This window comes from Echeneis naucrates, chromosome 9 (genome assembly GCF_900963305.1).
Source record: "Echeneis naucrates chromosome 9, fEcheNa1.1, whole genome shotgun sequence".
Classification (NCBI taxonomy): Eukaryota; Metazoa; Chordata; class Actinopteri; order Carangiformes; family Echeneidae; genus Echeneis; species Echeneis naucrates.
Genome location: NC_042519.1, coordinates 15,500,924 through 15,517,816, shown reverse-complemented (window position 1 = coordinate 15,517,816; position 16,893 = coordinate 15,500,924). Strand labels below are relative to the sequence as shown.

At 40.0% G+C, this 16,893-nt stretch overlaps 1 protein-coding gene across 2 annotated transcripts in view; it reads right to left on the bottom strand.

Moving 5' to 3' along the window:
* Window positions 1-16,893, bottom strand: part of osbp2b (oxysterol binding protein 2b) — a 41,763-nt gene that overhangs the window by 11,826 nt on the left and 13,044 nt on the right. Inside the window, exons 3-4 of one of the 2 annotated variants that reach the window (XM_029511334.1) lie at window positions 3,914-4,164; window positions 184-393 (exon numbers count right to left, since the gene is read on the bottom strand). In XM_029511334.1, coding sequence (XP_029367194.1) covers window positions 184-393; window positions 3,914-4,164 — 461 coding nt within the window. The remainder of the gene's footprint in view (window positions 1-183; window positions 394-3,913; window positions 4,165-16,893) is intronic. The other variant, XM_029511333.1, reaches the window with a different exon arrangement.

Here is a 16,893-nt window from a genome sequence, read left to right as displayed (position 1 = left end):
GATTCTCCTGCATTTATGCATGTTTGACTCAAAGAGTGAATATTTAAGGTATTCCTCTTCAACATTCAACAATATATTCAACAATATAAGATATTCAACAATATCTTAAATATCGATCCTGTGGCAACACGTGGCTTTTAGACTATAAAATAAGATCCACAGGAGGGGAAGCAACAAGGGGACAGTCCTCTCACCTTTGTTGGTGGTAGGGGCACTGGGTGCACTGGAGACAAGCGTGGGTGCTTCTCTCCACGCTCGCTCCAGGCTGTTATGCTGCTTGGCTAACTGCTCTATGGTCTCCTCTAGGTGAGTGCGCTGCTCTCGCTCATACTGCAGCGCCCGCTGCCATCTTCTGCTGTGAGTCTCTGCGAGGTCCAAGAAGTCTCGACATGCCTGGGGGAGCACATGCAAACAAGGAGATAAACACTAGAGAGCACTGAAAGTTTGATTTCTTTAACATTAAGTTCGTTGGTAGCAATTCTTCAACAAGTCACAAGTTCTTTTCCATTAGCCTTGTCTAACAACCTGCATTTTTGTGTGAAATAGCATGCCCCTCAATTATTTCTTCCTATGATTTTGAAACCCTGTCACAAAAAAAGTGACTTTGATACATTTTTTGTCTCCACCTTTTTAAAATAAGACCATTAAAATAGTAGTTTTTATTGATACTGAAAAAAGTCTGTAGACTGTAATTTTCCAGACATCTGACATCAATATGAGAGAGGGAACAATAAAGATGAGAAAGATGTATGGGCATAAATGTCAATCATTGCAATCAAGGTGATTTATCACCTCTCTTTCAAACAGTCATTAATGATCTGCCTGTGGCCTATTTACTGGGGGTCCCTGCTGAGTCCAATGTGCTTTGGATCAATTTGAAAACAGAGAACATCGCTGAATGATTGTCTAGCAGAAAAAGTCTGAGTCAAAAGGGGGCATCATTGTTACTGCTTTGGTTCACTGCTGAGACAAAGAGGTTACTTCAGATTAAACATGCATGTCAGAACTTGTGAGCAATGATTCACGCGTCTGACAGCTTTCCCTCATTGACAATGAAAGGTCAGTGAACTTAAGTAACACAGCACAGCTGACCACATGTAGAATGACAATATCATGTGACAGTCACCGAGCTGGCAACAAGAGAGCTTCTTGAATAATCATTTTGAAACCTGACTATCAGTATGAAGTATTTTTGTAACTTTTCATGGGGTCTATTTTTTGTTATTTCCCACATGAGTGGAACAGCTCATGATTACATAGGACCCACTCAGTATTTGCAGCAAATGTCTGTTTGGTCTCAGAGCCAGCGGGGCTGTTGAGAGTGAGCCTGAACCAATTTGATAAAGTTGCGCCTGCAGACAGTGAGCTGGAGGGATGAATGTGTCACACAGCTCAAATAATCTCTGTTTTCTACTGAGAGAGCAGCCAGGGTGAATGGTATTGCCTATGGGCAACCCAAGAAGAGACAAGGATGTGGTAACACTTCAGAAAAAACAGATTATCTGTTGGATGTTGATAATATCTTAGTCACACTGTGCATGCTTTCTCAAAAAGACAGTGATGCAAAATATATTTAATATGTATAACAAATCATTCATCTTTGTAGAGTACATTAATGCTTTAAATTAAAAAAAATATTCTTCATACCTTTTTAAAATACTACATGACATTTTTGGCTTTTATGTACAACACAACTTATTACCAAGGAGATTTATATTTTCATATATTTGGATCGTTTTTTAGTCATATTGGGGAAAAGGTTTGCATTAACCTTAGTGGGAAAGGCTCAAAGAAATATGAAGAGCTGCTCATTTAAGAAAATCACATTCATTTGTTAAGCTAAAAGTAAATGTGATATGTGCTACAAGTTGCTGTTCCTGCAGCTGAAGATACTACATATAGTCGGATGCAGGATCACTATCTTGATACTGTTGAAATATAAGGTTACATTTCAGAGAGCGAGAGAAAGAAATCGCAAAATATCTAATGCTGAAAATATTCATCCGTGTCCAATTGATCACTTACCTTCAGCTGTGTTGACCCAATTATCTTAACGTCGCTGTCTAAGTATCAGTTTAAATGTTAGATGTGCATGTGACGTTGGGATCCACTTCCTCAGTCATAACCGTGATATGAAACTCGAAAGCGTGAAAAAGTATGAGAGTTCCACTTTTTTTATGCTGACTCTCAAGTAACGGACACAGACTGCATGTGACATCTGGTGGGGGAATAAAAACGCTAAATCCTAGTGATCAGTAACAGCTCAAATTAAAGCCCTCGTGGAGTATTCAGCATGAGGGATGTGACAAAGAAGTAAATAAACTTGAGCAACAAACGATGAAACCACACAAGTCTAAAAACTGTGGATATGCATGCGTGCATACGAGAGCTTGGCTCTCCTACGATGTGTTATGTAACCACTAAGTGTGAAATCCTGTCTTTAGGCCTGGGTCAGATCACTGAGAGCATGCCATCATGGCCCCCTCCTTCCCTCAACCCCTCCTCTCTTCTTTATTTCCTCCTTATATGTAATTTCTTTGGAAAAGTATTTAAAAATGACATTAATATTCAAACAAAGGGCACATCCCTACAGTGATTGCTAAAGTGTGTTTCTGCTAGAAGAGAGCCATTTAAAAAACCAAAAGTTATTATAGGGAGTTTGGTGCAGCAATGCTTTCCCATTATAGGCACATCCTTGGCAAACTAGGCGTTATTTAAATTAGTTGTGGAAAAAAACAACAATAATTTCACTGGTTTTGACAAGTACCCTTCAATTTGTCATATCGACTGATAAAATAAATCTAAGAGCAGGAGAAACAATGTCTCAATTCTTAATGGTAACATCTCTCATCAAGCAGAATTAGCACACACTTAGCCATATTATGGGAAATACAGTAATTTCTACTGCCCGATTTCAAAAGAAATATGAAAGTAAAAATACTTTCAGTTTATAACCCAATTAATGTCACTAAAATATTTCAAACATATCACCAAAACAAGAAATAGAAAAATCATGCATTAAAGGCCAAAAAATAAATAAATAAAATAAAATAGATAAATAAATAAATTCTCTGCCCCAACTATAGACACAGCTATGGAACAATTCAAAGTTATTGAGAGAAGCAGTAAGAAAGACAAACCTCGTATGACTGTCTGGCTTTATCAGAGAAGGTCTTTCTCTATGCCTAACTGTTAGTCCAGAGGGGTCTAACATTCCTCTACAAGCAGGGGGAGTGGAGGGTTTGAGAGGAGTGGGAGAGCAGGGGCTATTCCTGTCGCCCCCCCACCCACTGTCATATCTAGTATCATTCCCTCAGGACCTTAACTCTCCCTGAACTCTTGTCCATTACTGACATCCTGTAAAGCCCATGGTATTTACCATTGACAGGAATGGAACGAAGCCAGATACAGTAGACTATTTCTTATTATGATGCTCGTAATCAAAGCCAGCACATTTGAAACAGTGGTGACTGAAATCTGGGTTGTGTAGGTTGATGTGTTTTGTTGAATGCAACCAACAAGGATATTACCTTAAAATAGAACATAGAAGTTTTGTGTATCTCACACAGAATGTCTGTTAACATGAGGAACATTGGCCAATTTCCCATCTTGGCCTATTAGTCAGTATATAAATTGATTCATTTTAACAACAGCAGAGATGTTAGTATTCTGAACAATAATAAGCTGGAATCACAGAGAACCACCGTCATGTCTGTAGGTGATATTACTGTAATGATGGAAGGAGCTGGTGTAGACCTTCAGTTTGACATTCCTCAGTGTGAACTGATCTTATCCATCTCCACTCACAAACCAAGGTATTACAGATGACTGGTATTCCTGTCACATGATCACGTTAAAACCCACAGACCTCAGATTACTTCCTGCTCACTGCTGTTGTGTCTCAGCAACTTACATTGATCATAGCATTAGAAGTGATGCGGAAGAGAGTGGCTCTTTCGTTGACTGCCTTGATCTTCTCCCCTCCCTCCACAGGGACTTTCAAACCTTCGAGTTCACTCAGAGAACGCTGAAGGGCGGCCCCGTGCTTGGCGATCAGGTCATTACACGTGCTGAGGTCATCGAGCTTACTGACAAGTATCTTCAGGGTACCCTGAATCTCGCTGCGGTCCGACTGGGATGTGGGTTCCTCGTCTCCAGAGTCATCTGGAAAGACAAGATCAAGGGTCAAACTACCTTGAAAAATAGACTATTATTGGGACTTATGAGTGCATTGACCAAAGGTTTTCATAGAATATTTATTAATGAGCTGCTGAATTGCAAAGTGAATGCAAATAACTTCCTTTTCTTAAACTGATACTTGTGACACAGTGAGCTCAGCAGGCAAAACTAGATTACCAATACCTTATAACACACACATCAAAAAAGACTAACATTGATAAATATAGGAACCCGCAGTGCTTTTCATTAAGTGATGAAAACTACATATAAGCAAAAACTGCTTCATAACCATGACAGCAAACCATTTAAAGCTATTTATTCAAATATTGAAATTAGAGTTAATTGTGCAGAAATTAGTCAAATTACACACATGGTTTAATTTAACACAAATAAATACATTATTTAATAATAACATGCTAATCAGAGCTGCTCTGACAAACCTTGAAAGCTTAATAAATACCAATGTGAGCCCTAATAGGACATTTAAATACAGACAACTTGCCCATACCCATAAGCCTTTGCTGTAGCAGCTGCCTCTCTGTGTGATGTCACTTTAGAGAGGTTACTCAAGGTTAAACAGAAAATACGAGAACAGTGCTGCAGCGTCAGCTTTATATTACACACACATGCACTCAAACAAACTGCAAGCACAAGCACACACAGAGAAAGATATAAATATACCAAGAGTAGGACCCAGGCCCATAAACATCCCACTAATATAGTAGAAGGAAAAAAAACAATACACCAGACTACAAATTTTGTGAACTAAGTACGAATTACTTCTCTAGAAGAATAAATTCTGCTTTATACTGCAAAACATCAGCAAAGCTGAACATCTGATTTTGCCAAGTATTTGCACACCTCCATATAAAATCGCCACTGACAGCCCCCCAAAAAAAAAAACAACAAACAACAAACAACAAACAAACCCTAACCCTAACCTTCATTAAAGCCTCTATGTTTGTGTTTTCCTATTTGGGTAAATGAAGCTAACCACAAAAGAGAACTGATATGAAAAACCTGTGAGGAAAAAGAAGGAGGGTGCAGCATGGTAAAAATGAGGACAAGAAGGAGAGTGTGGTTTATCTGAACAAGGAAAATATATTTCTGTTAACAGTGAGGTTAAAGGTTCAAGGGTGCTGAGAAAATCTTGCCACCCGTTGATGCACACTGTTGACTAGAAAGTGCTGTTCTGCTGTTCTACACCACAGCACGCAGAATGTCATATTGAAAAGGTGTGAGAGACTGTCACAGTCTTGGTGAGAGGCACCATTACAGCAGCACTTTCCCCAGAGAACATGGCATCTGCCTTTGACCTCGCAGTGGAAGAGACTATCACCTCTATCAAGCCTATTTACACCAGTCAAGGATATCCGCCTGGGAGATGCTGGTAGCCTGCACTCCATCATGCAACAGCAATACATTCATTCATTCACTCATCTTCAACCGCTTACCCGTTTCTGGGTAACAGGAATACACTGAGGTCAAATTTGGGGACCTTTGTCGGGTGGAACGTTCAGCTCGTTGGTATCCAAAATAATGTTCCACCTACAGTGTTTTCAGAGTCACGTTAATGTTGAATGCATTAAGAGCAAACTGACAAATAAGTATAATCCTTAAAGACATCCTGCTTTGACTAGTCAAAGCAGCCATGCCAGAGTCATGAGTATGACATAAAGGCTTGAGACCAAAACAATATTCAATCAATATTTGAGACTTGTTGTTTAACATAACATATTATTACATTTTTTAAAGGGATTCTTGATCTGTCCATCTCTTTCGTCCAATGATATCTCCCAAACTGCTGGATAGATTGCAATGAAATTTTACACCTTTTCATCAGTTCCAGTGGATGAATGGCAACAACTGATATTCCTCACGCCACCTCTAACCCCTCATGAGATCCACATTTGTCATTTTCTTAGTTAAATGCTAAAAAGAAACACTGGATGGGTTCCAACGACTATTGTTTTAAACATAAATGTCCCCTCAGGATAAATCAAGTATAGTACAAACACAATATTACATATATTGATAATGTACAGAGACTGAGAGAAGTCCTCTCGTTAGGGGGAAAGAGTACAAAGGGGAAAATTTATATAGAGGAAGGGATAAGAAAAAATCTCATCATATTTACATTCCTGTGCATCCATATTCATGCAGAGGTAACCAAAGTTCAGCCAGGAAGCAGCAGACACACTGCAACTGGGCACTTCTATGAAAATGTTGAATAAGCTTTCAAAGAGACACAATCATCTGACCATTACAGAAACAAAACAGTCCAACCAAATGTTAACCCCATAGCCTTGTAGCGCCAGCAAAATCTATAGAGAACCTGGATCTGCAAATGACCCTCTATAAACCCATTACCAGCCAGCCAGAGGGTAGGAATCAGACTACAATGAATAATAAAGTTGTTGCAAAGAGGGAAAAGTAAAGCGGAAAAAGCTGAAGTCATACATTTGACTGGAGTGTGTTAAGAGACAAACAGCTACAGCAAAGTAAGAGGTGACGCATGAAGCCAAAGAGTAAGTTGAGAGAGCGCTGGAGAGTCTTAAATTCAATAAGGCTCAAATTGGCAGAGTGAGCAAAAATTTGCCTGGTAAGTGATTGTACCTGTACCTTGCGTCCTTCAAGGTAACATAAACCTGCACCAAAACACATCTGATCAGATTCATTTACACATACACCCTAAAGTTAAAAATGACTCAAGAATACATTCATTTTAAGAGGAGCTTTTTTGCTGCCATATTGACAATTTTATGCTGTTTTACGCAGTGATAGAAGCGAGATATAGTAAATTGATCTAAAAACGGTGTGACAAATCTCATGCAATTTTCAATTCAATCTAATTTTGCTGTTGTCAAGTTTTGAGATTTATATAATCAAATTAGTGGCAGCATGGCAACAGAGTGGTTAATGCTCTTGACCCACAACAGGAAGGTCACAGGTTCAGTTCCCGGCCGACAGTGTGAACCACTACGCCACCGTGCTGCTCAAGGCAAACGGCTTTACTGTGCTTTACTTCAAAATATGACAAACAGCTTGTTTTTAGAGATTAGATGATGAAAAGGTTTACAAACACAAAATACACTCAGCAATGGGGAACTACATTGAAATGTATGTTGATACTTGTGGCTAAAACACCTGGTTAATATCCACACAGCTCCACTTAAGGGGATCAGGAAAGAGAGCTGACTCTACGGGTCTTTGGGTCCTGAGTCTCTCATTCACTTGTCCCATTAGCACTGTGCAGTCTTACCGGCCAGAGCACTCTCCTTTAAGGAGGCGGCCTTGTGGGTAGTGTGTGATGTAGTCAGCACCTTGAACTAAGTGGAGGCCATTCATGGAGCAGGTTGAGTGAACATCACTTAAATACAGGGTATAATGCATCCTGTAATTGGGGAACCAGAAGGAGTAGCAAAGAAAACAACTGAAAATCGGAAACCGACCTGTAGTGACCCTGTAGGGGAATTCACACAGAAAACATCTCACATTCTGGTGCAACACGAAGGTTACTGAATGGCAAAGTCACCGCTGAGTTACAGTGAACTGCAATCACGTCCACATGTGAGCGTGTGAAATTGCAGAGGAGTGTCTGGATAATACTCAGTTCACTATTAAGGGGGCTTATGGGATAATGATACATTTTAAAACAACAAAACAAGAACAGAAGAGACACTTAATTTTTAAATCAGTGCATAGCTCCGTATAATGATTATCATAAATGTTAAATCACATGCAGTGTTGGGACATTTGAAGACTAACTAAAACAAACAGCAACACTGACTTGAAGCTCTGCAATGGACTCTTCTGCTGAAGAGTTCAGTAGCTAAAATCAACTGCCTCATCTACAAGGGCATCCTTGTTTTCTGCTTACAGGATGTCATCTTCAAAACTTATTCTCTTTCCAGGAAAAAAAGAAAAGAAAAGAAAAAAATCTCTGATATTAGATTTTGACCAGATTTTGGCTGTTGGCTCCACAGTCCTAGACAGATTGCAAGAGGGCAGGGGGACGCAGAAAGCACATCACAAATGTTCTTTCTGTTTTGTCCTTTCAGACCACTGAAGCACAGCCATGTAGCATTGATAAAATGTCAAGTACTAGTGGACCAGTCTGAATAGCAGAGATGAAAATATCTCAAGGCATTCTAACCGTACAGCCTTCAGATGCAGAATAAAAGGCGACCGCTGGCTTTGATACCAAACCTGTAAATCCCACCCTTTTCTATGCTGTCTACTTAAGTGCCACTGCCTCACTCGCCCCCTCACATCTCCAAGCACATCCTTCTGAACGGGCGATGTGGATGGATGGGGCTTCCCGGCACGGTTGGCACCATGAGGGAAGGCCAGGAGCCCATTACCTCCCCAGTCATGCCTCAAGGACAGATTACCCTGCTGCCCCCACCTCAGTCTCCCACCTTGAAGAACACCCTGCATCAACACGAATGTGATTTCCTTCCCAGCCCTCCTACTGCAGCTTCCTCCTGAAGTGACTCAATTTAAGCAAATATCAGCCTCTGACGCGAGCAGAGATACAAGCTTATAGGTCACAGACCACTAAATCAAAACATTTTGACACATAAAACACATCCATCTTCTGCCTCAGCAAGTGCAGAGAATCACTGAATCTTCGTTATTGTCAGTATTGTGAGTGAGTCTAAGAAGAGACAGCATGACAGCATGTGAAAGAATGTAATTGAGAGAGTAGCATGCTGCCATTGGACTGTCAGGGGCTGTCTGTTTGTCCGTCCCCGGGGACAGCCTATCAGATCAGTGGACCAGGCCTCCAGTTGACAAGACATCACCCCATGGGAGAAAGACAAGCATGACCAGCAGTAGAACCCCTCGGGATTATAGATGGATTTTAAACATAGTAAAACATCTGATCAGTGAGGAAACTGCTTAACGCTAACGTTTCAACGCTCTATGTTATTATGGTGCTGTGGAAAATGGAGCAAATTCACATCTCAATACTGTAAAAATGAGGTATTCATGTCGATCCTGTATCTGAATATAGTCAAATCATCTTGTGGTTCAAACATAGACATAAATTTTATCTAATCTTTGTTATTGATGTCTGATATTCATAGGATCCTTGAAATTCAGTTTTATTCGTAAGCCTGATGCACAGGTTTTTATTACCCTTCACCTTTATCCAAATATATTTGAGTGCAAATATCCAAATGTACCTATATTTAGATACAGAAAGAGCCATGAGACATACATTCAGACTATGACACGCTATACTTTCTAATAAATTAACCAAATGTGATTCTGAAATATTGATTCCAATGTTTGTTTATTACATGTAATCTGATAATCACTATACTTTTACCTGTGACTGGAAAATAATCTTTTACCACTGGCAACAAAGGGAGATGGAGACAGTTTTGATGGAGTGTGCAGGAAAAAGGAAATACATGAGAAGTTTATCAAGAACAGAAGTGAGAACAAGCCAGATGAAGAGTGAGCTGTGTCCCAGGGGATGAGAGTGTAATCCTGGCCAGTAATTGCAAACGGGCTCCGTCCCTCCCCCCGAGATACATCACAAGGAGACAAACACAGACGACACCAGGTTAAACGCAGTAACACGTGCTCAGCCCTAAATGAAGAACTGTGCAGTGCAACTTATCACTGTCCCTAGTGCTCTGCAGTACAGCTCCAGCAGTGTAACCAATCGAATATTCTCAGCAAACAACAAAGGAAAAGATAGCTTACTTGCAGCTACTGAGCAATGTGTTTTAATTCAGCCCTGTTTTACAATGTGCCGGGATCAACAAACTGAAAAGCGATCAGTCTGCTAACAACTATATAGATTTATATTATGGTATGCCAAGTAGATTTTATATATTCCCAGATGGTGCATCAAACCTGTGAGGGGGAAATGGCTCCTACAGGCTGAAGGTTGAGGTCATTTATTATCCTACAACCTCAGAATACTAACTGAGCTCATCAACATGAGCATGGCAACTGTAAAAGGATTTCCAGGCTATTACTGCACGAACAAAAAAGTGTTTTGTTGGAGTGAAACAACGGATTACAAGCAAAGTGTGAAGCCAGAGTTCTGTGAGATCTCTCTCGTTAACCGAAAAACAGCAAATGGAAGGAGATGAACTTAATTAAAGCCAATGCATACAAGACTGGTGAGCATATATAACAACTATGTGCATTCAACCATGCATAAATGTCATTTAGATGCACACAAACATCTGCTTAGGCTGTGAAGTGGAGGATCTATTTACAGCTGCTGCAGTCCATAAAAAATCTATTTCACAACGTGATGTATAATCTTTCAGAATAAAACTATTTTCTTTTGTTATATTTTATTAGTTGACTCATGCATATCACATACATATGCATATACATATAGTCTACTTACTTGTCACATTCAATATATTAATGATATGCAAAACATATAGGATCCAGAAGACATGATTCACACATGATATCCACTGGTTCTTTTCATCATTTTAATCCCCAGATAACTGGGACCTTTAATAGCAAACCACCATGGTAAATTCATGTTACCATGGTGACCACAACAAATTAAAGCAGCTATAAATAATATTTCTACGATACTTGAACTGTAATGAACTAGTTTCAACTCACAACACTTTATTTATTCTTATAACTTGCAAGGTTGTTCTCAGCTGCCGCAAACAGCTGTGTGCAGTGAAACAACAGAGCTGTTTAAACTCACTGTTTACTACTTGCCCGGCAGTAAAAGGCAGACAGATAGACCAAGCAACTAGCAAAAGTACATAGTGGTATGTTTTGCAGATAAACAGCCATCAGTAATCAGATAATGATGTATTATACAGTATTTGACTCTTCCTTCTATTCGACATCAGAAGTTCATGCACTGATTACTGATGACAAATGTGTCAGCAGCATTCATGTCCACACTAGGCACCCTTTAAAAATTACAGGAAATGGTATCAGGTCATTGGGATCAGTAGTGTTGCATATAAATAAGAATTGATTTATAAAAAAAAAAAAAAATAGATATGATATTTCAGTCAAGGTGATAAATTGCCTTAGTTGGCCAGATATTGAATTCAGCCAAAAGTATCATTGTTACTTTGTACTATTACTTCTCTACTGAAAGAAAATATCTGCACAAACATCATACAGTTACAGGTTAGAAACAAGCAATAGCAATAGTGACTCAGTGCAGGCCCCGGGGCACTAATCACAGGTGTACAGGATTTAACTGTATCCCCCCTCAAATTCTCTTCAAATTCAGCAAGCAGGATGACAAACGTTTAATCTGCTATTTGTCAACATAGAAAGACTTAGCTGGATCACAATCCATGACTCAGTAACCTCAGAACACAGTAAGATTGTGATCCATCATGCTAATTGTCTGTGTCAGTGCTGCATCCAAGATAATGAGCCATGAAGGTAGCAGAGAAAGGAGCAGAGCAGAGCAGAGCACTATCAGAGGTGTCTGCAGAGATTTTTGAAATGAAGTGCATTCGTTTTTGAGAAATTAAAGCATTGCAGGTGCACTAGTAGCGGACTTGGCGCTCTGGCCCCCATTTAGAAAAGCATCAAGCATTTTCACTCCCTGTTCTTGTCTGGAAACTGTATCCTAGCCCCGATCATCTAGTGAGGTTTTACATGTCAACAAACCACTTAAAATAACTCTGTTCATCATAACAGCCTGAGTACATCGAGAGCTTTCCTCTTGGACTTGAGTACATTTAATTTTCTGACTGCAGATGCCCCCAGTGATCGATCAATCAACCTGCAAATTTCTGAACACACTGTTTTCATGGTCAGGCAAAGGGGCTCCCCCCCCAGCAAAAAAAACAACTGATGCATATGAGACATACAAAATGCTGTGCAAAGACATAAATGTACAACCTTGCACAACTGAGGGCCAAAGGAAATCATTCCTGCCTGTGGCCATCCAACTGTACAACTCCTCCCTCTGAATGGCTCTTGGACTTTTTCACTACCTGTCAGATCATTCATATTTATACTGAAGTTCAATAGTACAATAATCATGTGCAATAACCAACAGTGTAACCACTCGTGCAATAATACCGTCATACACTATTTACTTATTTTACACTGTTCACACCTCACTGTATATACTCCTTTTATATATATTTTGTTTTTTTTATTTATTTTTAAAGGAGTACCTGTAATGAAACAATTTCCCCTCGGGGGTAAATAAAGTACTCTGATTCTGATGTACCTTCTGGGATGATAAAATGCAAGAAGCAGATATTTATGTACTGTAATCCTGACATTTTTTCACTTGACTGCATATGATCAATAGATTTGAATTAGAGAGCACTCACAGAATGAAGCTTGTCATACTAAAATCAGGTCTATTTGCATGAAGAAATCAGGAAGAACAACTCATCATGTTGAAGGATGGTTGTACTCACAGTTTTATTTCAGCTGATTCCTTACTTCCTAAAACTGCAGCACTGCCTTCATGACAGTGACAAACAGCATGGCTGTCAGACATAAATGTTTGGCATGTGTGTGCCTTTAACAGTTCTCCATCATGGACCATTGTGACGTTGTAAAGTATCTTATTATTTAGACTATTTTTTTTTCTTTTTTCAGCAGGGGCTCTCACAATGAGTTCTCCAATATCCTCATTGGAAGTGGTTCCTACTGACCCAGAGCCAGTAAGCTATGTTCTCCTGTAATTTATTTTTACTGTAGATAGTTTCATGAATCTTAATAGGCTTTACAGAATGTCAAGAAAATAAAATATGATAGAGAGACACCCAGCAGTTCCTACACTGAGCAAGCCCTTGGTAACAGTGGAGAGTAAAAAACCTACTTTTAACAGGAACAACCTAAAACTCCCACCCTAACCTCCCAAAAGAACCAGAATTGGTTGCATTCTGCCTCTAATGGTTGGGTTTAGAGGAGCCACAAGGGTTGTGTTATTTCTATCTAAGTAACACCAGAGGACTAATTTACATCATCTATACATTAGTCTCGACATCTCATCTGTATCTGTGCATGAACTCATTATTCATGGGCAGCTCCCCAAATAGCTAAAAGCTATTTAAATAAATGAATAATAAACATTCGGTTTTTGGTAGCATTCAACCTACACAAAGTGCTATTGCCATTTCATCTTAACAAGTAAGAAACACACCTTTGAATGTCCAATTGCTTTGTGGCTGCTTTGAAAAAGGAAAGCAGCTAAAAGCTTTTCATGTCATTCATGCACCATATCAAAACACTGACCTATTCATACGAGCTGAGACAGTCACTTGTATTAAAATGATTTCAATTAATTTTGGAAAATATACAGGAAATATCTTCTATCACCAGATTATGTTTCCTCAGAGAAGTACAGGTTATTGTCTATTAGATGGAAAGGTATTGTTTTTCCTAAGACTCATGGTCTTTGTGTTACTTCAACACATCTCATCATTCATATAGAGTGTGCAGAAGCCTACTACACAGAATCTTAAATTTAGGGACAAAATAGGGCTTAAACAACCAATGCCAAACTAATTTCAGTGCACCAAAAGGCAAAATGAGGAGACAAGAAGCCTGGGGCTTAAGAGTGCAGCTGCTCGATTCAACAATGTCCCTGAAACACGCAACTAAGTGATAGATAAAGTGAGAGGTGGAGAGCTAGAACACAGTGGGCAGAGACAGTGAGGTGGAATCACTGACACACAGAGGGTCCAAAGGGCCCCATCATTTCATACATACCTATACATACCACTCTATTTATCTGCCCTGAGCAGTAATTCAGTGTTGATTTTCTTCCCCATTTTTAATCATTTGGACTTCACGTTATACAGGCTGATATTTCTAATGAGTGGACGCAGCAAGAAATCCTAATTATCCGTACTCCTTACTTACTGTCCTGACTTGTGACAGGTTCTAGGACCCTGGGATATACAAGTCATCCCTTTCTACAGTTTGATGATGCAATAAACTCACCCCACATCCTATGCACACACAGATGCATGTTGCCAATATAACACGTAGACTTGGCAGGCCAGGCTCCAACTCATCCATATGCAAATGTCAAGTGGAGCACGCGCAAAGGAGAAAGGGAAAATGAGTCTGAGTGAGAGCGGCATGGGAGGAAGAGGGGACTGTATGCAGTGAGGAGTGCAGGAGAGACACTGGCGCTGCATTGTTAAAGGAGACTGCAGAAATGTGAGCATCCATGGCGACAGATGACAGATGCCACACAGAGAGAGACGGATGGTGGAATGACAGCTACCTCTCAAACATATGCTACAGAAGAGATGGCAGGATGAGGAAGGTTTTGTCATTGAACAGATGGACAGGAGTATGACAGCTCCGTGCTCCTGTGCTATAGCTTTAGCCATAGCTGTACTGACCCTGGTTGAGTTTACTCAGGCAGCCCGAGTTGCAGAGGGAACGAACCGTCCTTGGTTCCCAGCAGCTCCGGCCCTTCATCCCACTCTCTGCAGGGCTGATCCCACTCCACGCTCCCTGAGAGGCAACACTGCCCTGGGCCGCTACATAATCCCAGCGAGTGGGGGGCTGAGGCAGCGACTTTTTCTATTCAGCACTGCAGCATGCACACACACACATACACGCACACACACACATACATGCATACACACACACATACTTACAGCCCGCACATGCAATGGTGTGGGGAGCAATGCAGGCACTTCCTCTTCTAAATCGTATCTCCTCTCCTGCATTGCTTCCTTTTTCTCCCGGAAACAAGCACACACACACACGCTCACACACACACACACTCAGTATACACACATTCAAAATTCTTCCACATGCTTCTCTCAGTGCAGTGCAGATTGGAGAGAGGAAGAGAGGGTGGGAGTGAGTGAGTGAAACAGAGAGAAGATAGGACTCGGCAGCCAGCAGTCATCTGCACAGCTACGGCCATAATGCATTGCCTAATTTTTGTTACTTGCCATCTGCTGCTTTTGTCATGTGATGGCAAAAGTCAGCTATTTCAGTAAAGTTAAATGGAGCACAGTGTACCAAATAAAAGCGATGCAAAAAGCAAAAAATGACAACAAGAGGTGATATGAGGGGAGAAGAAATTTCAAAAGAAGTTAAGATAGATTGACTCAAAGGTGCCGCTAGACAACGGGCAGTAGGTCAAATATTTCTTATTTTGCCTGCTAGTTGACTTAGACCTCCTTTCTTGTCCAGTCTCAGAATCTCTCCATAGAGCTGATTACCAGCCACTGACAGATTTTATCAAATCTGAACTCCCACAGGAAGGGCAGGGTTACTGAACCAATACAGCACAATTCATGCTGTAACCCCAGGCTGCAAAAACACACCCCGAACATATTACTGCCAGAATACGTTGTACTGTGCCTCAAGGTCACCTCTGCCATCTGAGCCCATGTACTCTTTCTAGAATGGTCAGTTAGCTAGTCGTTCTTTCTAGAGTCAAATCGGTGTCTGTTAACATCTATGTCCCAGCTGATCTGCATATGAGTGGACAGTTGTTTCATTCATTCATTGCTCATTTCACAGTATGACTATATCATGTCACTGCCGCACCACTTTCTGCTGTCCAGCAAAGGAGAAGTTAAATGCTTTAAAAAATCTGTTTTATTATTTCATCAGTGACTGTGTTTATTATATATGAGACTATATATATACTTTTGAGAGCTTTTGAGAGCCTCAAAAGTGTGTATATATATATATATATAAAACTTCATTTCATGCATCTCACACTAAAACAGAGACACAGGGTAGATGATAAACTGAATTCCGGTCTACATTTAGTCTCACTGCAGTTTTCAGTTCATATGATATAGCCATATAGCCATATGAGAATTCTATATGATTGAAATGGGAAAAGTCTTTTATTCTTTTAGATTGTATTGTCCAGTGTGTGTTCACATATGCCATGAGGCATGTTTCTGACCACAACTGTTGTCAAAATGTTTTGTTTTTGTGCCTTAAATGCACCTATAAATTGAGATGTTTGCCTTTGAGCCGCTAAAAAGGAATCATAATAATGAGTGCATTTTAGTTATAAAGGACAGCCTACACCTTGGATGCACTTCACATTTATCAGTGTGACTGTTTTATGATGCAGTTCCTTCTTCTATGTGTAGCAGCATGGATAAAATATACAAAACAATTGTTGTAATATCTGTGTTGCAGGAATCCTGTAAAATATGGGATAGCGGGAAAAGGGAGGGAACAGGGGAGACCACTGCTGGCTGTACGAGAGGTGAGAGAAGTGCTGACAGCAGAAGATCGTTGGACTGTTAATAAATAACATCACCTAAATGTTCCGGGGCTGCGGCAATGAAGCATGAAACTTCAATTAATTCCATAGTTGACCTTCATCATTTCTTTTCTTCTCAGTAAATTGAACCATTCAAAGAGAGGAAATGTGGTTGTTGAAAAACAGCTCTGTAACTACTCATTTTATCATCTTTACAAAACAGTACCCTGCAGTCTGTATTTTCAAGTCCAACTGAAATTCTTCATTATTCAGTGAAGCAGAGAAAGTTGAAGGCCAAACCATCTGAAAGACAAGCTAAGGTGAAAAAGTGTTTAAAGAACACGAGTTACAGTCTCATTAAGCCAATTACTGCATTAAGAACAGGAACACAAACACTCCCCACAGCATGAATACACAATCTCTGAGCTCATTAAAACTAGTTAAACAGCTCAGTTCAAGTGAGAAAGCTTTTTTTTTTAAGAAATTGTGCACTGAAGTAATTAGAAGACGAGTTAAGA